This window comes from Spodoptera frugiperda, chromosome 2 (assembly GCF_023101765.2).
Source record: "Spodoptera frugiperda isolate SF20-4 chromosome 2, AGI-APGP_CSIRO_Sfru_2.0, whole genome shotgun sequence".
NCBI classification, from domain to species: domain Eukaryota; kingdom Metazoa; phylum Arthropoda; class Insecta; order Lepidoptera; family Noctuidae; genus Spodoptera; species Spodoptera frugiperda.
The window spans coordinates 5,100,228-5,123,593 of record NC_064213.1 but is presented as its reverse complement, the minus strand read 5'-3'; the positions used below and the strand labels follow the sequence as shown (position 1 = coordinate 5,123,593).

Here is a 23,366-nt window from a genome sequence, read left to right as displayed (position 1 = left end):
AACTTTCTGTAGGTAACCGGATCAGCATATCTATCTACGTTAGTCATACCTTCATAATCTGCTTCATAGTTTCCAAATCTAAATAAAATATGGACATAAGTCGTCCAGCCTCCGTTGACTGGATACAGCTAGCTTCGTCCATTGTAATAAGTCCTGAAGAAGCTAAACTGTTCATTGCTTTAACACATAGTTCTGTGGACAAAAAGCATGATATTTAACAAAGGATTTCGATCAATTGTGCTGATAGCATTGTGTTTAAAAGGCATAGGTAATGACAACATGTCGTGTATCGACGATGTAATAATAGGTGGGTAGGTACTTCACCTGTTTCCCCGGAGAGGGTAGACAAAAGATAACTTATTTTCTTGTTATTTGAAAACTTAGTTCCTGATAAATTGGATTGATACAGAGATAGCACATAACGTAATGTTACTATAGTTCCAAGCTTAGTAAATAAGAAACCGGCCATTATTTTTACGATACGAACCGCCGCTATAACTGCAAGTGGCATAAATATCAAACGCATGGAGAAAAATGTTCATACATAATAAAACTTTTCGATTTAAACCAGCAAATGTCTATCGAAACTGGTTGAGAAAACGCTATAACAGCAATAATGAGCTTCCATCAGATTTAAAATGTAGTAGGTCCTCCAAAGTTAGGTAGTTAGTTATAGGTACTTTTTATACTTTGTGCCTTACGAAGAGATCAAATCGTTTCTAATGTTCTTTATAAAAAAATCCATATGTTAGTCACGAATGACAACGCAATATTAATAAGGGTGCACAAATGTATATGGTGCGAAGACGCATCGCCCGCCTTTCAACTTTTCCAGATAAGGGCATCATTGAATAATGACAACGTAGCTATGGCGAACAAGATATAATCAAAACAGCAATTATTATAACTAAAGTGAAGATGAATAAACATAATTGCCATTCCAATGACGTGATATTTACAAGCGTTTACTACGATTTAGCACAAGCACACACACATTAAGTGTCTTCGACGACATCAGAAATAGCTTTACGTTTAAAGGGCATTTAATAAATAGGCTGTAAGGTACAAGCACTTGGCGTAGTACCGATTACAGTAATAGTAAACACTGTTACTTTAATAAGTCACCACTTGTCCTGAACCTTAATGCATAGATTGGATACTCCTGAACGACTGCACCAAATTGGATGATTATTTTTATCATGTGGGGAAATGCCTTGTGCATAGTGATGGTGATGTCACGTGATATAACTACTTTAAAGGAAAAAAATCTAACATATTACAATTACGCATCAGCCCTTCACTTGACCCAAGGATAAGAGGATCGCGTGCATCGACAAATGCTAAGGATCAGCGCGTGTCGACGACGCTCATCCATCAATCACGATCCGGAACTCAAGCGAGGTCATTCTGGACCGGGGATAGCAACCTGAGTGACATGCAGCGTCAACTAACTTGATGATTGATTGTAGGAACAAGGATTCAATGTCGTTAGTAAGTATAGACTCCTGGCTGGTAAAGGAACCTTTTATTTGCAGAAGGTGTAAGTCCACATACGAATATGGACATAAGCATTAACTGTCCTCAAAAAACAGTTGAGGGCAAATCCTCCACTTATTGGTCTATATGTTGTCCCCATGGCGTTCAACGTATAAGCGACCTTTCAATTAACTGTGATATTCCCCATGTAATACTTAGATGCTTATTTTTATTATGAGAATTTCAGAAATTAAGAATTCCATAAGGTTGATATCCCCGTGACTCAGACATGTTTAAAATCTAAGTACTTAATGCCTACCAGGTGAATAGTTATAAATCTACGTAGCTTCAACCCCAGACCAAAAAAAAATGGTATTTTGTACAATTGAAGGATAAAAAGGACTTTAGATTTAGATTTCAGCCATGATCGTCCCACTGCACGGCAAAGGCCTTCCACTCCTCTCTGTTTAAAGCTTTTTGCGGTCAATCTTTGTCTTAAAAAGTATTTACATTCATATAAATCTTCAGGTATTATGTCATAGATTTATAGGTAAATATTGACATAAAATGACGAGATATAATTGAATAGGTATTATACAAATACTTATTACTTATGTCATGGCTATCAGTTTAACAAAGGTATGTGATTAGCCGGTTGCAGCATGATGATTAGACACGGTTATGTGAAAACGAAAGATTTTGACACGCGTTTTTGGCATGGTAGACACAATCGAAGATAAGATATGTACCCATGAAGATAGAAAATATAGGACATAATATTAAAATAGGAAGCAATTAAAAAGTTCTGAACGTGCCCTACTATTAAGTTCAGTGTTATCAGTACCTTTAGTAAGTATGAGTATGCTTTAAGTTTAAAGTAATCGAAAAGAGAGCTTGTTCGGCGCAGTCGTACTAAGGGTACAGAGGTCTTTCAGTGTTTTCATTGGGTGGATGTGGGAGTACACACAATAAATAGGTACTTAATAATATGGGGCCCAGTACAGACACAAACAGTACCGTACCTAAAGAAACTAATCGCCATACACAGAGTAATTTCATGGTTACTTAACCCAGTCCTTAGCATTTGATTTCGATACAAAATCGTTACTAAGGAATAGTTTAAGTAATCATTAAATGTCTTTGAGTACGGCAATAAGTGGGTAAGGATAGTTGTAAGAGATAACCCCTTGGGAATCATTGTAACTGATGAACAGTAGTGATTACTTAACAACGGGCGATTTACATTTACACATGTACACTGCTGTTTAAAGATCCTTCCGGAAATTAAAGGGCATATATGACAGACTTAGTTAATTAATAGAAAAAATATATGTCATATTATACATAAATAATAGCCTATTATTAATGCATGCGTGATATGACCTATCTAGTTGGTATCCACCGTAGTATCTAGTTGACTGTTAATGCAATTATAAATTGAATAAATTATTTTTTTAAATAAAATGTAGCAATTATATGGCAATGATGATGCCACTGGATTCTTGCCAGTTATTGTATAATCTGTTATGAATATATTAAAATATAGATAATACAAATAGATAACTTTATTACGAGCAGTTATTTCTTTAGGTATTCTATTAAAGTACTTTGGTTTTTTTTTATGGAATAGGGGCGCAAACGAGCTGACCGGATCACCTGATGGTAAGCGATCAGCGCCGCCCATAGACACCCGCATTACCCGCAACACCACAGGAGTCATAGGTGCATTGCCGGCCTTTTAAAAAGGAATACGCTCTTTGCTTGAAGGGTTGAAGGCCTCATCTTGTATTAGGTAATTTTTATGATATTACTTTATTGAACAGTTTATTTTGAGTAAAGTTAAGGAATAATTATCGTTGATGTTTTTAAATAAACAACTTTAATGAAGAGGCCTTTATAATTTGAATGGTCAATGTTTTTTGTGCAATAAAATATTGTTATCTTAACAATTATATCTGTTTTTCTTTGATGGACTCTTCCGACAAAACTAATGATTTGGAACTTGTTTTATTTTAAGGTTTTACTCGTAATCTCGTTGCGTGAACCAGCTAAGTACTTGGTACTTAATTTGCTTGTAATTTTGTAGGAATTGTTTAAAATATTTTTTTATTTTTAGAGTCGTTCATGGCCATCATTAAACGTTTTTGTTTTTACTAAAGGGTCGGAAATATAATAATTTGCTGATTCTATCAAACAACTTACTGAGACAAAATCTTATTGAATAGGCTCATTTCAGGGCTCATTAAAGGAGATTACGATACCTATAACAAATCTAGCGAAACGTGAATATTCAGTATTATGTTTAGCGCATTCCACCCTATTCGCTGATTATTTAATCAATTCCGTATATTAGAAACGAATTTGTTCCGAAAATAAATGCTAAGAACTGGGTTGTAATATGACTCTGAGTACAGCGGCGGTAAGTTTCTATCATAAACGAATTACAAAATTTGATAAATAACTACATCGAAACTATCGGAAAATCCCACATAAAGCTCCTATTACGACATTTAATTTTATTTTGATTAAGACGTTTGTTAGATGGTACGAAGTTCACCCGGACGGCTAGATATCTTTACAAAAAAGTATGCAAATGAAAATAACGGTACAAACAGACCGTTTTGGATTAAACAAATAAACAAATTGACCACAGATTACAATTTTGATTAATTGATAAAATTATTAAAACGAATAATAATAAATACCTAACGTTTTTGTGATAGCTATGTAAAAAAGGAACAATTTACTGTGAAATTAATGGGTCGAGTAATTAATTTTAATTAATGTAATTTTATTATGAACGTTGAGATAAGATCAAAAAGGTTATACAATAGAGATAAATAGCGCGATTATCCTGTAACGCTGAAAGTGAGTAAACCGAGTGAGGTACTTATTAATAAACAAACGTTTATTAAAATTATACATACATCTATGTTAAAATTCAATGTAGGTATGTTGACACAGAACTTCTAAAATTGAGAATAATCTCGACCAATGACGAACGAGAATGCGACTAACGAACGAAAAACGCAAATGCGACTACCGAACAAGAGAACCATCGTATTGTTGATCATTTTCGGTTCGGACTTATTGTATAATTATTTATAATTTTTAGTAACATGGGTCATCAACGTAATAAGAGTTTGGGATGTTTCCCTGGGTATCGCAGAAGCCTGTATATTTATCTGTAATGGGACATTTGATAGCGTGGAGTTAAAACATGTGAACTTACCCTCAATTTTCTTAGATATCAAGTGTTGAGGTGAATTTTGTGATAATCCAAGGTACCTGTTGAAAAATAAAACTCTATTAGGTAATACTATAAGAACATACCATACATCCAAAATTACCAAATATTCCACAAATCAGTATAAATAATGTTTTGATTGTTTTATACGTATACAACTTACTTCTTAGGATCTTTTGCAGCGCGTACATAAAGAAAGGTAGAACGCAGCCATTGCACACACTGGGCAACATCCCCGACTGTACCTAAAGCCGCCTCGCTGTTCAGGTTCTCTGGCAAACGTTTGTGCAAAAAGCTTTGCAAGGGCTCGCATCCACCCACCAGCGCTTGGTAACGAGGCTATTGGAAAACATAATAATATAATTTAATACACTTTTCATTAATGAAGAGTTGTGCAAGTATGTCGCCGCATCTGGCATACGCTTTATCTCTATGAGAAAGAGTCGCTAATTATTAATAATCTTTGTGACTGTAACTCGAAACTAGTAGAGCACAGTATACCTATTTACGTGAATAAATCGTTAATTTTAGTTAATTCTTGATCAAGATAAGATAACAAACTCTAATAAAATACATTTTCTTTAATATGTTTATTATTTTCTTTAATAGATAGTTGTTGTAAATGAAACTTTTTACTAAGAGTACCTATATCAGGCTGACACACAGACAAAACTACGATTTTGGAAATAGACAATAAAAATGGACGACATGTACTACTTTGACATTTGAAGTATTTTGTACGACATTTTAATATTTACAAGCAGAATAATACAATAATTAAAAATGGGGTTGTCTAAAGAAGAGAAAAAGGCCAGAAAAGAGGCAAAAAAACAGGAAAAGTTAAGGCTAGAAATTGAAGCTCGAAAGCAACTCAAACGCGAAGAGCTAAATCGCGAGATTGCTGCACAAGCCTTAAGACGCGGAGAACTTGATAAAAGTTGGCGCGCGATGATGCTTAAAATAAAAGAACCCGTATTTAGACAAGATGTCGAAGTCATGTGGCATGTCTTTGAAAGGGTTTTCGATAAAAAAGATCACTACATAAATCATACCATTAAGCTTATGAACGTCGCTGATGACCAGTTCCAACGAACAGTGGCTAGCTTTTGCGATACAATCGATAGAATGATTAATAAATTTTTAGCTGACTTGGAGAACATGTCAAAACAGAATGTTGAAACAACTAGAGAATTACTAAAAAGAGCTGAAGATGAAGCAGCGAAAATAATGGCTGACCACACTGCAGCTGAAACACATTTACAGCTCCTTCTGTACCATGCGCACCATATATCTGACACTTTAGCTTGGACTACAAGGGGTGAAAACATGGTAAAAGCAGACGAAGACCGCAGCAAATACTTAGATGAACGAGAAAAATTACGCTCTTTTCTTGAGAACAGTTACAATGCAATTTGGGATGAATATAAGGCCGTGCTCAAGGCATACGTTACGGGTACTGCTGAAAATCAAAAAGCAGTACGTAAACTAAGGCGCAAGGAAAATATGATGGCTGATATAATTGCCTCTCAAGGAAAGAAAATTGCTAACAGTGATGGTATGCTTAAAAGATTACGTTTGGAATTGATGGCTTATGAGTCTGGCACCAAACAGGCTGTGTTTCGAGAACGTCGTAACAGGCATAGAGAAGCTTGTTTTCGTTTAAAACATCAAATGTACAATGGAGTTGCTATAGATGTTAAACAGTTAGCTTTGTTGGTTAAAGTGTCTGATGATGCTGTAGAATGGTTGGAAAAAGCTTTCCAAAAAGTAGATAAAATTTTGCGTATGGCAGGGCTGTGTCGAAAGTTTGAGACACGACGGGAAAAAGTTCTACCTTTCGGTTCGGATTTGCCTCATTCTCCAACCGCATCAAGAATGAACGTTCGTAAACAACAATCAGATGACTCGTTGGTTTTAAATGCAATCACAACAACAAGTGGTTTGACAAGACTCTGGCACAGAATATCCAAAGCAGAATTGACAAAAAGAGCACTATATCGTGAGAAACAGTTGTTAGAACAAGAAAACGCTCTTATTTTAAGCAAGATACAAGAATACAGTGACAAAAAAATGAAGATCGACCCCGAGAAATGTATTTGCACAAAACCTAATGCTGACCAGAAACTACTTTTGCAAAAATCCGAGCATCCGGTCGCTATAGACGGAGGATTAGAAGCAACGAAAGTGGAACGTCAATCAAAAATGAATATTTAAACGAAAGCTATACATGTATATTTAGAAAGATGTAAAAATAATTGGAATATTTATTAAACATTCTTTTCATGTTTGTGCATCACGATGCTCATTAAACTCTTCCGTCGAAGTTAACAATGACATAACATTTTGCAGTTTCACAGGAGTCCCATGTGACGTTTAGGTATTTCGTCGATCACGGCACGGCGCAAGCGTCGCGCGCTTGTTGTAATGACGCAAAACCCTTGCGAGGCGCAAACGATGACACTTTGACATTACCTACTTCTTTTATTGTGGTTCATGTAGAGGCTGGTGAGCGGAAATATAGTATTGGCTCAAGTTTGACTAAATACGTAGTCAAGAAATACTATTGACAATACGAATTATGTATTTACGATTAAAGCTTCTGTGTATTTTAATTATAATTTATGTTAGTTTATTTTAATTTTCATTCAATTATGTTTGTTTATGATATCATTGGAATACCTGTAGGTTATTTATAGCAAAATTTGAAAATAAAAATCGACATTACGCGTTGCTTTTTTGACATTAAGTAAGTACCTACCTACCTGTTTCTTGTTTTGGCCCCGCTTTTGTAACTAGCTGCACTTTATAAATAAACCTAACCCGACCTGACTCATCTTTAAATGCACGACTGTTATCTGACTTTAAGCGCTAACAGTTTATTCAGTATATTAAAATATTTTAAACTTATTACCGCTACATACACAGTCGACCTTGCACTTCGTATGTGGTCATTGAAGTAGGTGAACTAAACGACTATTGTGATAACCACTTTCGCACGTTATTCAAAAATATTTAGGCTGTTTCACAATCGCTACTTATTATCTATATTCATAATCTCATTATCTACTAACTTCAAGGTATCTAAAAATATCTAATTATGCGCCACACACGAATATAATAAAGTAAAATGTTACGTAGTTTGATAAAATACTATACAAATGCAAATCTTTGTAGCAGTCGCATCGCGTTCGTCCCAAGTCGCATGAATAATTTAGGCGCAGTCTTTATAAATGCCGCTCGCTATTAAGAGAATATCGAGAACGAAATGCATAAATCTTGGGACAATAAAATTACCATTGAACATTGATTCCTATCATAATAACACAACGTTACCCACATATTATTCCGCAAGACGAGAATAATATTACGTGCTAAGTTAAAACTGTTTATTTTAAATTAAATTCATAAAGTAATATTACACAAAACTTGTATTAACGCAAGTATTTTTGCATTAATGGATTAAATTTAAATTGTCGTTGTTCTGTGAAGTAAATAACTTGGTTCAGTCAGGTACTTGCCTAATGTCTGCCTATCGATATTTGAAGAGCGTGTGAAAGAACACAAAGCCCACGTATGATCCACTTCCTCATCATGAACGTTTGACAGATAGTCGCTTTCACCACGTGATGAAGCAAGGATAACTACAAGGAAGAAGCTCTGCCCTACTTAGTGTAACGAACTATATTGTGCTTTACGAATAATGCACGCGTCTATTCCCACTATTTTAACTAATTTATAATGATTAGGATATCATGATGAATTTTATGTAAAAGTACAAGCTTACACTTAGTCATATTTTAGTTCACTAGATCATAGTATATTTCAGTGGAAGTGCTTTAATTTCATGGTAGACGGGTCTCCCAATAAAACATCATATTCGTACCTATCATGAGAAGTCCCTCTTATTACAGGTTTTGTATTTATCTATATCACGACACTCCTTATATGTTACAAAGATTCAAAATAAGACGTTACGACATTTTCCGCAGTTTCCTTGTTCAAATTGAGATAACATCTACACTGTGACTAGCGGCTGCTTCTGGTTTGTGCATCATTCTACAGTAGCACATTTTTAATATAATGAGGATAATTCAATTAATGTTTGCGAAGTAGTACACGGCTGAAATAGTTAATTAGTTATGAGAAAATGTATTACATATGCTTGTGTACGTATATTATATTTAATTTTATTCTATTCTTTGACTACCTGTAAAATTGATGATACCTATCTATTACAACAGCAAATAAACCATAATATACGTCGGTCCGGAACACTTAATGACTGATAACACAATTAATATTACGAAACAAGGACTTAAGACCAACGCAATAGAGCCTTAAAATAATTAAAATAAAGGTTCACGGTCGCTTAATTTTATATTTTTAATTGGTTTATAACCGAGAAGGCAGACACAAAAGTCATCACATTATGAAATAATTACCGGTACAATGCCGAGAAAAGGTAGAAACACATGTGTTACGAAAATTTCAAGTTTGTGAAGTTTGATCACGCGATACAATTAAGCTCATTGATGGTTCTGTGTATAGGGAGATGTTGTTGGTGTATGTTTAGCGAGCAATGTATGGGATTGTGCGTAAAGCCATGCCATCGTGTGTGAATCAATGTATACTGTTGCTATTTAGTCACGGTTATCGACGCACTATCAGAGGCAAGATCCGTACGTTTGGAGAGACATCCATCATGATAGGGCGACATTGCGGCATCTTCGCTTAGTCGGGGAGTCGTGGGGTGCGTATATAAGACGCGGACGAGGCCGGGGCGCGCCACCAGTCAGCTTTGCACGCTAAACAACGATCATTGTCATCGGTACCGATTGTTACAAGTTGTGTGCAGTGTCGTGCTATTTGTGTGTACGTTCCTTCTAAGGTGAGTCCCTAAGATGATGATGAAGAGATGGTAGTTGTGAGCCATGTGGGTTCTTTAGTTTTAAAGATGATAGACGGTATTTTCGTAACTACTGCTGCAAATGGGAAACCCATAGTTCATTATTTAACACACAGTGGACCCTTAATATGAAAAAATATTTAAGAAAAATAAATAATATTAGATTAATATCAGCCAGGCTTGTTTCTGGAAGTCTACTTAGTTAATATATTACTAATTTGAATAAAATATGCATTTAATTGGCATGGGACTATAAAAACAATGGGATTTAGGTAGCAATAGAAACGTTTGATTAAAAACATAACCCTTCCTTGGCAGTCGGGTAAAAGAAGAGACTGTTTCCATATATCGATTTGTGATTTTGTATGTTCTGTGGTAGCAAAAACCACCTACGATATAAAAACATAATTAAGATTAAAATTATGCTCAAAATTGAATTAGGATTAGTTTTTTCCAAAACCAAAAATAAATTGGAACATGTAAATTATTTCCGTATTAGTTACTCATCACTCGATTACAATTATTCATTAACTTCTAGATGCTGAATTAAAATATCATAATCTACATACTTATTAAATTAATACATAGGTAAGCATTACTTATTACAATATTTCAGTACATTACCAAAAAAAAAAACACGCAGAACTTTGCAAGCGATTCATTCATTACAATCATCACTTCTTCTTCGACACCCATTCAAGTCGATTATCTTAAAACGTTATCAGTTGCATACTGACATGAAAATCAATTGTTCTTTAAAAAAAAACGTGTGAATTTATTACAATATTGATTTACTGCATACTATTATCATTGGTAACTAAGCGAGTGACTGCGAAAATGCAATGTCGTCACCTTTGCCATTTCTTCCGAACTGAGAGGCTGCAGGGCTCTTGTATTTCCCACGATAGAACTAGAGCATAAAGTGCGTTGTATGTAAAAAATGTGACAGCTCATGTTGACAATAGGTTCGGATTAAATTATCTATTAATCCATTATACTTTAATCGTAGGTAAATCTCGAAATCTGAGTATATAAGGTGTTCTAAAATTATCTGCCATGGCTTTAAAGGCAGGTAATGTTGTATTTAAAGATTACATAGTATACTTTATCTCTTTTATTTAGAACTTCTGTCCCCTCTGCCAAAATTCTAGTTAAATCAACTGGGATTATAATAAACAATTCCGTTGGCAATTTACGTAATTTTCAAATAACCAATTATATTTGAAACTTATAGTAGAACTTGTATGAGTAAATCTATCTAAAAGACACTCATACAAGTCATATGATAATATGTATGACTTTTTTGTAAATTGCCACATTGACACAAATAATAATTTTGTATGCTATTTAATGCTTGGTCTTTCCGAAAATTACACGGTGTGTTCGGAAAATTACATTGCGTACGCCTCGCCAGATTGTTAACCAAAATCACGCGTGAAGCGAGGCGTTGAATATCGGGTCGCACGCGCAGTTCGTTAACTTTGCTATCGTAAACCTAGAAACAGTGAGAATGACATTTTGTTTCTCGTCATCGAACGATTAACACATGTGATAACAGCATTCTGACCCATGAGACTTTTTTACTAATAATATTGTTTATTGAGAGCAAGGACTACCTAATACAGTTACCGAGACTATGAGAAAGAATGCTCACAATTTTCGGAACAAAACGTAAATGGAATTTTTATGTGTATGAGATTCCACGACTTTAAAGGTCGTGAAATAAAAAGTTTCAATTGCCATGTGAAAGATAGACCGATAAGTAACGGTATGATGGAGTCTGTGTACTGTATTGTCTTAGATATTGAGCTCGTATTATAGGTTAATTGTAGACTTTAAACAATTAGGTATGGTTCTTGTATTAATCGATACACGACTTCTACATAATTATTTTACAACGACCCGGTTAAATTCAGTATGATGACATATTATGAAAAAGTTAGGAAATAAAAGCAGGAATATGTTAATCGATAATAATCGAATTTAGGAAGTCCTCCTTTGGCTTGCCATGTTTCTTCGCGTCGCGAAAATCTATGTACATACCGAAGGGATAGATTCCGTACCTATACATTTACAAACATTGCTACAACTTCCTAACCAAATAATTCCCATACAGAGGCGAAATATTTCAAAAATTCACACAATACATTATGTTTGCGAGCGAAATGTTCAAAGTCACCGCGTGTTTTCCTTGGCTTTTCACGAGTAAAAACCGCCGAATAAGTGCGCAATCACACGTCCGCAACAGATTGCGACGGCGAGGCGAGGCGAGGCGACAAGACAAAGCAATTCCACACAGGAATCGATCACGCGAGGCCAGGCAAATCTCAATTATTGGCATACCTGTGTCAATGTTTTATGCAGATTGCCGCCAAAGTTCCCTATCAGGTATTGTTTATGGTAATTAGCCTTTTTGTTACTGCTAATTAACTTCAGATTTATGGAAATCAAGTGAAATTTTGTATAAGATTTGTTAATGTTGCTTTTATGCAATACGATTTTAGCTAAAGTGTTCTCTAGTGACACGTTTTGAAAAAATCTTAGATATTTTTTTTATGTCATCGACTCGGAAAACATAAATAAATATCTATGTTTTGCCCTTCTTATAAATCGGTGACCATTTTTATTTAAACTACTTATGTGAAAAATAAAGATGATTTACAAAAAAATATGATACAAATCAAGTTTATTTCTATTCAGATCATTATTGCAAAGAAAAAAGAAAAGGATCTTCCATAATAAAGACTTGATTTGTAGCTATTTATTCACATTGAGTACAAAAAAAGAAAAAGAAATCATTCGGGAAAAATCTAGTTGATGTAATATAGATAGTTACAATTAGCTTCGTAGCTGTAACTAGCCTTAAGCTAAGCGTAAGTTGCTGCGGACTATCTAGCGGGTTACTGGGGCTCCGGCTCGAAAAGCAGGAGTAGGAACGGGGTGGTTTTTAGTCAGTAAGAGTCTGACACTCCCTCTCGCTTCACCTAAGGTGGGAGATGTCTTTGGATGATTTTTATACCTCAAAAAGCTAAGCGTTGACGTTTCAGTCATTATCAATAGCTTATTTTCGAAAGGAAGCAAAGTTGTTGATAGTATGCACCTTGATAAATGCGAGGAGACCCTTAATTAGTAGGTAAATACTGAAATACCTAGACTAGACCTGTTTACTTAATTCTCGGGCGTGTGGGAAAGGCCACAAAGCGTGCGTGTTACAAAAACATAAAACTGAACATAATTACAGTAATTGTCACTCCATAGCTGTGTCGATAACTAGCTGTTTACTCCGTAGATAAATCATCGATATCTTGCGGTTATACACGTTTTTATTAAAGAAGATATTGTATTGTGACATTATTTAAATGGATATTTGAAAAAAATATGTATCTGATTAGGAATAGGATATCTAGTTTGCTTAGTATCCGCTTTAAAAGACATAAGTGGGTAATATTTTGTTAACTTTATTAGTTACGGTACCTAATTTATTGAATACAAGATATAAACTTTTGCCTGAGCAAGTAAAATAGCGGATTAACTGGAGTTTCAGCTCGAAAAGCAGAAGTAGGAACGGGGTGGTTTTTAATCAGGAATAGTCTGACATTCTCTCTTGGCTTGCCCAAGGTTACTAGATGATATTCCCCGCTCAACAAAAAAAAAAGTAAAATTAGGGTAATGCATGCATAATTCACCCGTGAAGTATTCAGTGTTTTTTTATCTTTGCGGACAAAAGCGATACTTAGCTAGTATGCATCATCGATATAATAAGCATGTCCTTGTTAAAACTAGTGCTTCGAATCCTACCTAACCACGCCATTATAAAACAAACACGATAGATTTACGACCTAAACATCGACCGTTGACATTCTTTACCCACATTAGCTTATTTAATTGCTTATTGTTTTGATTGAAGAATCCACGGAAATAAGAAACTGAACATCGTATAAATAATTGTAATTAAACATTATTATATTAAAATTATACTAGATACACGATTATGGTATATAACGGCAATTACCGTGCGTCGGGTAATGATTTAATTTGTGTTGAGAATTACGTTACGATGTGTGGTTAAAGCGTTTGATTTTAAATAGGTTTAATTGTAGTGTGTAACATAGGTAGTAGGTACTATAAATATTGATTAAAAGACAATAGGTGTATTTGATACAATAACTATCTGACTTATTTCATAAATAGTTGCTTCTGCCAATGGGCAAACGTTACTGGGATGAGAAGGTAGCCTGGGCACAGAATAATAAGTACATGAGGTGTACCCGTGTACCTAATTTCAATGTATGTTATTTTAAACTTATGTGCTAAAATTATTTAAATCTGTTGTGTAGTTTACCCGCACATTTTAAAAAGATTCCGAAAATAAGATTTATTTTAATGTCTTTATACAGTGCATATCAAGTTACATTATGTAAATAAATAAGCCATTTACTCAAAACGTCACTTTGAACCTTTTATTCAATTTATTACGCACTTAGGTAGCCAACAAATCAAGTGTTTCTGAAAAAAAGACGTATGTTATATTATAAGTTTTAGCGACACCTCTGGTGTCTCAAAAGGGTCCATAAAACATACCTACTAAGTGTACCGAAGCGGTCCCAAAAAACCTTACAAGAATTATGACTAAACTAGCTACTTCTGCGCGGGTTCACCCGCTCTGTTCAGCTTCTATTGACAGTTACGTAATGTTTTATAAGCGTAAGCTTATATCCTTCCTCGCTATGTATCACAAAAATATATTTTGTTTTTAAATCGGACCAGTACTTTCGGAGATTAACGCGTTCAAACAAACAAACTCTTCAGCTTTATATATTAGTATAGATTAGCATTAAGTAGAAATAAATATTAGTCCTTTTACATACAAGCGTGTTTTTCTAAACACATAATTCTCATCTAATGGCGTACCACGTAAACCAATAAATATTTCGCTATTACCATAATAAGATAACTTTAGGAAAAATAAACAATACACTGCACCCATATTAAGTGACCTAATGTTCTTACGTCCAAAACATTAGTCATTGCAATAAATAAGCTGAGATAACTTAATGTTTAAAACATGTTAGGTGCCTACATTAGTAAAATCAAAGATTTATTCGAAGTTTCTTTTATTCTGCATATATTGTGTCTATGTGCAGTAATTAAAGCATTAACAGAATAAAATAAAAGGACATAAATAGGACATATTTAGTACATACACAGATACTTACTTGTCCTTTGCTTCTTGGGGTCCAAGAAGTTCAAAGTAAGGGCACGAAAAAGAGTTTATGGTAGATATAATCATACTGGTAGGTAACATAACAAGTACTATGGAAGAAGGCAGAATAGATTAATATCTTTATAATTATCTTATCCTAAAGAAGAATATCAGGATGACAATCTTATAGTAGTTTAGTAAATTCACAACTGAATAAATGTAAGGATCAACTATGACTCGAGTTTTATACGTACTTTACGCTTAGTACCCATGCCCACAATGATACAGCGATTTACAGTAACTTTCTTAGCAAACCAAAAGTCCTTAAGGCACCGATACATTACAGGGTTGAAGACAGCTATAATTCGTACATCCATCACTCCTGGCAAGTCAAAATCTATTGAACTTTGCCGTTTTCTAGCAATAAATAATGTAACAACGCTTGTTTCGCAGATGTCGTCAACAAAGTGGTTGGTGTGTGCGCTCGTGGTGGTGTGCGTGAGTGTAAGGCAAGCGTCGTCTGCGCCGGCGCCGCAGGAACAAGAATACCCGCCTATGCCCGTAAGTTTTTACAAACAGAATTGTAAGAATAAAACTAACAATTTAAACTTAAGTCTTCAAGTTTAAATTGTATGTTTCTCAAAAGTTAATATTCAAGCCGTACCAAAAATTTTGATAAAAAATATTAATACCTACATAGACATTATACTTAATATAATTCATCGAATGTCAGGATTAATGTAGTGACTAACAATCACAGAACTCAGATTATTACCTATGTAAAAAAATGCCTAAAAAAAAATAACATTTATTAACTCAATTCGTTATTAAGTTTCCAACTTTATTATATTGTTATTAATATAGACTTTATAAAAACTAGAATAAAGTTATTATAAAATACTTATTTTATATGAATGCTTTGAAAAATCGTTAGTTTATTTTTTGTGCCATTTTTTTTAAATAATGAGTCATTGAACTTGGATTGGCTTTGCTTAAAAATATATTTGGAAACGCGAACTAAAATAATTGTAAATACAAGATTAAATAATCTAGAACATATTTAAAGTATCAATGTAAACAGGTTAAAGGTATGTAATTAAAAATCAATACACAAAACAGTTACTTAACTGAAATATGCAATTAAAATGCCTTCAGTCCCTATTCGTATTCTACAGAATTTACCAAAGCATTTCAATAGCGCTTTGCAGATGACACCTGTGTGACAATGATCATCACACAAATTCTTTAAACCCATACTAGGATTACATGACCAATAATTATCTCTATGTAGATCAAATACATAATAAGTAAAGCAACATTTTTAATTACTATACAACTCTATATAATTACAGAATGCAACTGTACATAATTGTTTATAGAATAAGTCACCCATGTAAGGTCTCGCGCCCTTTAAAATGACAATGAGAGAACATCTTCGCATTTTAATGCTATTTATAGTGTTCATGTCCTAGTATAGGAGATTCTGAGAATATTGTGTTGTTAGTTACTGTATTTTAATGGTAATGTCTCGTGTATTTGTTTTATCCTTCAAATATATTATATTAAAATATTTCTGTTATATTTAAATATGTCTGTCTCTTGACGTCATCTATCTTCTCAGATAGGCTTAGTAAGAGCGTGTTCGGCGCTCTAATTGGTTGGTTCATTAGAGTCGGCCAATCAGAGCGCCGAACGCGGTCTATTCAAGTTGAGCTTTTGAAAGCTTATTGTTAGCTACCTCTTATCTTTTGTCCGTTATTGGGCCTCTATTAATTAATAAAATATATTTATTATAATGTATTATGCGATAGGATTTTAGACATTAATTATGCATCTCCTTAATTAAGTCAGACTCGACCACAGCAACTCTGCCGTAATCTTCAGGTATGACAAATATGAATAAAGACTCACGACAAATACTTTATTATACGTAAAACATTGTAACTCATCTTACATTTAATTAAAATGTGTCATTAAGTGTACCTACATACTATTGTAGTTGTTTTTATACAAACTAAAAGTTGTCTGCCTTAACATATAAGCGAGACGCAAGGATGCTCGTACGTCGGCAATAATTTAAACAAAACGTGAATACCTTTGACCTACGGCATTATGACTAAGGCAAGTTTAAGTCTAGCAGATGTTAAATTACGACATATTCAAGCTAACAATAAAGTTTGAATAACTTGAAGGGTGCGTCTGTATCGGTAATGCATAATAGGGATAGGTGAAGAGAGAAGGCTTCTTTTGTCTTCGGGTAATTTGAGCACCTTAGCTTCTACAAAAAACTGTACAATACATACACAACCTGTTCTAAAGTCTACGTTTAACGTAATAGTAAATAGGTCCGTTCATAGTTGTAATCAGGCCAATCTAGATATAGGTATGTATAATTTTGAATAAAAAAGTGGAACTCCGATGTGATTTATTAGGCTTCTCTTTGTAAAATAAGTACTTATCTATAAAAGAAAGAGTAGATAGGGTTATGAAAAAGTTAATAACTACCAAGAAGTTAATCATTACCGACTAAATGGCTGATGCATTGTTGAAAGGGGAAAAATAGCTACCGCAGATTATCACGCTCATCTAAACGATTGCAAGTCAATAAATCTTATAGAACAATGCTTGTCAAATGTTCATTATAAGTTAAACGGAGATTCCAATTATAAAGGCATCTGTTTTTAATCGATCTTTAAATATTTATAAGGATCGTCACTTATCTATTACACCTTTTTCTGAAATTGCAGCTAGTGTACCTACGGGCTACTCATTACAAAATTAAATGTTCAAGTTACTTTATTTTTCACCAAGTAAAAGATAGAATTACGTTTGTTTATTAACATTTTTCAGACTTTTTTTTCAATTTCTTTCATCTTTAAAAATTCACATAGGAACCTTATCTACTTACCTATTCGAAAAGTAAATAGTTTGCATGTTACGTTAGACAAAATGTAAATTAATAGTTATAGGATTCACGAAGACGAGAATGAAACTAACTACTAACGAAGTCTTACGAAAATAATTTTGCTACACAGCCATGCGCCAGTACGACCTCTTGCGAACTTTGACATCTTTAAATCAATATGATGGTATTCTTAATTAACATACATAGGTACTACAATGTTTAAATATTTGAATTTAGGATAATACCTATGTAGGAGCTTTAAGTTTATGACGAAGAGAAAAACTAAAAAATCACGGTTTACTCACGTGCATTAAATAGAGAAACGCTCTAATAGTTTCGAGTCACAGAGGGTCTCTTCATCATGAGTAGCGTGTTTTTTGTACCTATTTTTTATGCCTCACAATAGTTATTTTAAAAATATGTTTGTCATATCTCAATGATCATTACAATGAAATCAATGATCATTACAATGCGTGACGTCGCTGCGTCTGCGCACGCTACTCATGATGAGTCCCTCTATGACTCGAAACTAGAAGAGCTTTTCTTAGAATATAACGTTGTTTTTAGTTAATTTGCAATATACTCAGTCTTTACAAATCAATAGCGATGATTTTAAGTATTAGTTCGTTTCTGTATACTTAGATGGCTAACATAATTATTATGTACACATATGCAGCAATTTTCAGTAATACAATCGTACCATGACAAACATTTTCAACTATATTTAGTACTAGCTTTTGCCCGCGACTTCGTTCGCGTGGAATAGTGACTTCCGGCAAATTTTTGGTTTTAACCACATAGTTCCCGATCTCGCGGGATCTCTTCAAAAATGAGATGTGGAAGATATTCCAGGGAACTCTTCAAAAATCAACATAATGAGCTCTGCGTTTGAATTTAATAGATGTATACTCACTTAGGGCATTGAAAAAATAGTTTAAAAACGGACTTAAACTAACTTAAAACTAAAGAAAGCTACGAATTACGAAATTATAACAATTAAAAAAGAAACTATATTACAACCTATCCTCTATGCTATAATAACCAAGCTTAAACTAAATAATTTAAAAGAAACGACTTAAATCTAATCTAATTAATTTATAAATTAGACTTACAATTTTATTAAAAAAACTAACTACAGTAACTACTAATAATCGATATCAAACTAAACCTACGTTAAATAGTTTAACCAAAAAACCAGGAAAACCCAACAAATAAACTTATTAATTGACAAATACAACGAAACCAATTTAGAATATACGAAACAGCAGGACCACTACAGACAAATAATCATACGACTGATAATACACTTTTTCTACGATAGTACCGAAGCGCTCGGCCGATACCCAACCAAATGAATGTAACGAAACCATAGCGCGATCTATTTCGATCCGAAATCGAAAGACAACTTGGATTATTTATTTATACCCATTTTCTTTGTACTAAAAGTTTAATTATATTGATATTATTTTTTTCATACCTTTTTACTATTTATTTACTTTTTTTCGATGAATTAAAACAATAACATGAACCGAAGTCGTGTAACGATCGACATAGAATTATCTATACTCCGTTAGAGCATTTTCTTTGTACTAAATGTTTTATTATATTGATATTATTTTTTTCATACCTTTTTACTATTTATTTACTTTTTTTCGATGAATTAAAACAATAACATGAACCGAAGTCGTGTAACGATCGACATAGAATTATTTATAAATAATTTATTTCTTATTTTTATTTTTTGATTTTTGAAATAAAAATATATATATGTCCTTTCTAAGGTTCTAAACTATATCTGTACCAAATTTCAACCAAATCCGTCAAATAGTTGCGGAGATTAATGGTATAAGCATAGAATGTTCGACGTGATTCTTTAATTTGACATAACTTTTTTATTTATGAACCGATTGACATGAAACAAACACTAAATGTAAATTTAAGCATCCCACAATATATTCGTGAAAACCGCATCCAACTCGGATCAGCCGTTTCTGAGATTAGCGCGCACAGACGAACAGACAAACAGACAAACAGACAAAAAAAAAGTTAATTACATTTTTGGGTTCGACATCGACATAACAATAACCCCTGCTATTTTTTTTATTTTTATTTTCAATGTACAGACAGCACTTTTCTACGATTTTATTATATGTATAGATTGTAAACCAGGTAATTTTTTCTAAGCCCAAATTAACGTCAACAATTAGATTCCCAAGGTCCCAAAATGTAATGATAACGTTAAGATCGAAATAATGATTACATTTTTTTGGTCACTGATGTATGCGTGAAACTGTTTTTAATCGTTCAATTCTATGTTTTTTTGGTTTCCTGTTTCTTTTTGTAAGTAATCTGTAATTGCTTGTAAGTGAACATTAACTCGTTAGATGTTCTTGTACTACGAGTCTACGAGATGTCGGATTAAGTTTATCATAGATGTCTATCAAATAATTGTCTTGGCGTGTAGTTTTAAGTACCCATAGTTAAATGGTAGCCGCAAGAGATGTACATTGTACAGATGATATCTCCTATGTCCTCGGTCTTTAATATGTTCATCCGACATGTTCATACATCGCCCTCATCCCATCGATTAAGTATTGTTCGCCCGCACTGAAGTACAGTTTCCAGCACGTCCGTGCATTATCGGACGCATCTAGCCGACGATTATGTTAACGATGTGAACATTTGCAACGCAAACTCTACTAATTGGACGCAATTGCGTTTAACCGTCTTTGTGAGCACTATACGGCTTATCTCGATTAATTGCAAACACTACACAATAAAAACCTATTTGAATCACGTGCATGTAATTTGTACTGAAGAATAATGCGAACGTACACACCAAATATTGTAATTTTATTCTCATAATACATATATTTTATAAACGTAATTGTGTATACTACTAATTTAATTATTCGTTATTTCAAGTAGTTTGTCTTTGCATAAGAATTAGGCTTGCAAAATGCATAGACAGGTGTGGGGAAATTTATTTAGCATTTAAATACTATTAAATGTTTTCATATTAAGTGTGCGATATTAAATAATTTCCTAATATTAAAGTAATACTTAGTTGCTTTGCAATGCTGTTAAAAGGGTCCCATTATTTAGTCATACGTTTACTCGTGCCATGTACGGACACGATTACGAAATATATGAAGAATAAAATATAAATATTTAATAGCTTACCGTCATACTTTTTGCATAAATCATAGTTTGGCACAGTAACATCGTTGTGCTGAAGGACGTTTTCAATAAACGTTCTTAACTATTGAGTATTGCGTGTTTACAATTTGTATACGAATTGAACATAGCCATCTTTGAAATTGTTAATCCGTGATCATGGCGCTTGCAACAGTGCCGAAATATCGGAAACTCACCAAAGTGAATAAGCATGGTAAATATCCCGTCATAAGTTCTAATAATAAACAAATCATTTATTAAAATAACTAAGAACAAACGCATTTTAAATCGTTCGTTATTAGTACTTAACGGGCATCGGGGCAAAAAAAGTACCAGTAACCACTAAAAATGATAATGATATCAATCCCTTCTTACTGTATTTTAATAACTAAGTTCCTAGGTATCGCACCTAAATATATGAACATGTAATTTATAAATAGACGGGTAAATAAAACAGTTAAGACTTTCTTAAAATAATAAAGTGGCATTGCAAACACAATTACATAAGTACGAGTAAATACGTCACGGGTCATTATCTAAGTAATTATTATAATTAGGAACGAACTACAAAACTGCGGACATTTAATATTCACGTTTTATCAGATTGTACCAATGTTATACACTTTCCCTTCTACCTTAGTTACTAAACAAAATATTTTAAGAAAGAAATGCAATATAGAACCCTCCTACGTGCATTTTTAATCTCGAAATCTAAAAACATGACTGCATGCTTTCGTCATCGTGAATTTTTGTAGAAAGTTTTCGTTTTACTGAATAAACTAATTGTCAATGTTATTCAACTTGTTATATCTTATTTATGTACAATGTACAAGCAATTAGTTTATACATGTGTTTCTTAATTGGTCTGCTTGTTAGGTAAATCCGCTGATTATGCATCGAAAGTAGACATTAATGCTACTAAATGGTTCTCTAACATAGGAATCCACTCCAAAATCCACAGTATTATGTAATACATTTTTTTTATGAAAACGAACTTTCAATTATAAAGTCCTTCAGTATCAAAGGAATTAAAGAACAATTTGATGTACCTAGGTAATGCCATGGTGTCTGTATCGTTTTTAATTAAAGATTTTCCTTGGCTATTGCAGAAATAATGAGCAATCTTTCCTTCATACTTCAACCAAATCTGAGTATTAATAAATGAAAATTTATGCTACTTCTACTAACAACTATTTCTTCCACAGTACGAGTACAAATACGACGTTGAAGATCAAGAGAAAGCTCTCTACTTCGGGGCCAACGAAGCAGGAGATGCACAGGGCAAAGTCATCGGAGGATACCGAGTTCTACTCCCCGACGGTCGTCTCATGACCGTCGAGTACAGTGTGGAGGGAGAAAGCGGTTTCGTTCCCAAAATCACCTTCGAAGACAACGCCAACCCCTTCGGCAAAGGAAAGTAAACCGTATTACGACGCCCACAAAGACTGGTACCGCGATCAATTGATACTAGTTCAAATATAACCTTTGATTTCTGAATTCTATGCCGTAAAACATTTGCTTTTTCTTTATTAATTACTTATTTCGATTAATAGACATCTTTACCTTACACTACATACCTACATAGGATTCAGAAGTCGAAACCGAAAAAAGTTACTTCAGTTTTCATTAGATTGTATAATAAATGTGTGTAAATTATTTTATCAGGGATCCTTAAGATGATAAACGTAATTTATGAAACGAATTAGGTATCGGCGCACTGGCTTGAAGAGAACATTCGTTTACCGAAAGCACTAGTAACTTTTTTCACGATTAAGTATAATTAATCTCCCATACATACTGTATACGTAAAATAATTTTGATTTTCTCATTATTAAGTGTATGATTAATCTAGGTGTAGGCAAAACTCATTCGCCAATATTTTAAGGTAATAAATATGTGTACAGTCACCGATTTCTAATATAAATCGTACCGCAAATATCGAGTTACCGATACTGTGATTAATTAGAACGATTCTAATATAGGCCATGTTCGACATAAAATTGTAACTTAGATTGTAATTTTGTATGTGTATCGATTAGAAGTAGATTTTGATATTTTTTTTATAAATATTTTTGTATTGAAACCTTTTTATGGTGTTTTATTTGTCTTTAACCCAAAAACGACGACCTTCATCTCAGAAAGTGGAATACGATTTAGTTGTAGGAACCTGATATCTGAAAATTAAGTTATGTCTAAGTAGTATAGAGAGTACCTATTAAGCAAGAGACGGTTGCCCATAATAGGTATGATGACGAGGTATGAAAACTATTAATATTTAGTCCGTCAGATAGGTAATGAAAAAATATTAGACACGTATTTTTTATTCTGTCATATACTTAAACAAAAAAAAAACTAATCAAAGTTTAGAAGTGGGAGCAACATCAACGTCGCACGACATTTCAAATCAATTTATTGTCGAAAGTATTTGTTTCCGTAAAAAAAATACGTGTCT

General features: G+C 33.5%; 3 protein-coding genes across 3 annotated transcripts in view; 2 read left to right on the top strand and 1 right to left on the bottom strand.

Annotated features, from left to right (window-relative positions):
* The window catches only part of LOC118269035 (uncharacterized), a 36,588-nt gene that overhangs the window by 6,539 nt on the left and 6,683 nt on the right, over positions 1–23,366 (bottom strand). The window contains exons 13-15 of the mRNA XM_050699488.1: positions 4,887–5,062; positions 4,709–4,764; positions 50–192 (exon numbers count right to left, since the gene is read on the bottom strand). Of these exons, the coding sequence (XP_050555445.1) occupies positions 50–192; positions 4,709–4,764; positions 4,887–5,062 (375 nt within the window). The remainder of the gene's footprint in view (positions 1–49; positions 193–4,708; positions 4,765–4,886; positions 5,063–23,366) is intronic.
* On the top strand, positions 5,434–7,416 carry LOC118269480 (dynein regulatory complex subunit 2-like). Its single transcript, XM_035584608.2, has one exon. The coding sequence runs from the start codon at positions 5,507–5,509 to the stop codon at positions 6,935–6,937; it is 1,431 nt and encodes a 476-aa protein (XP_035440501.2). The 5' UTR covers positions 5,434–5,506; the 3' UTR covers positions 6,938–7,416.
* Positions 9,444–23,002, top strand: LOC126912414 (cuticle protein 10.9-like). Its single transcript, XM_050704368.1, has 3 exons — positions 9,444–9,611; positions 15,286–15,393; positions 22,120–23,002. The coding sequence occupies exons 2-3, from the start codon at positions 15,286–15,288 to the stop codon at positions 22,333–22,335; spliced, it is 324 nt and encodes a 107-aa protein (XP_050560325.1). The 5' UTR covers positions 9,444–9,611; the 3' UTR covers positions 22,336–23,002.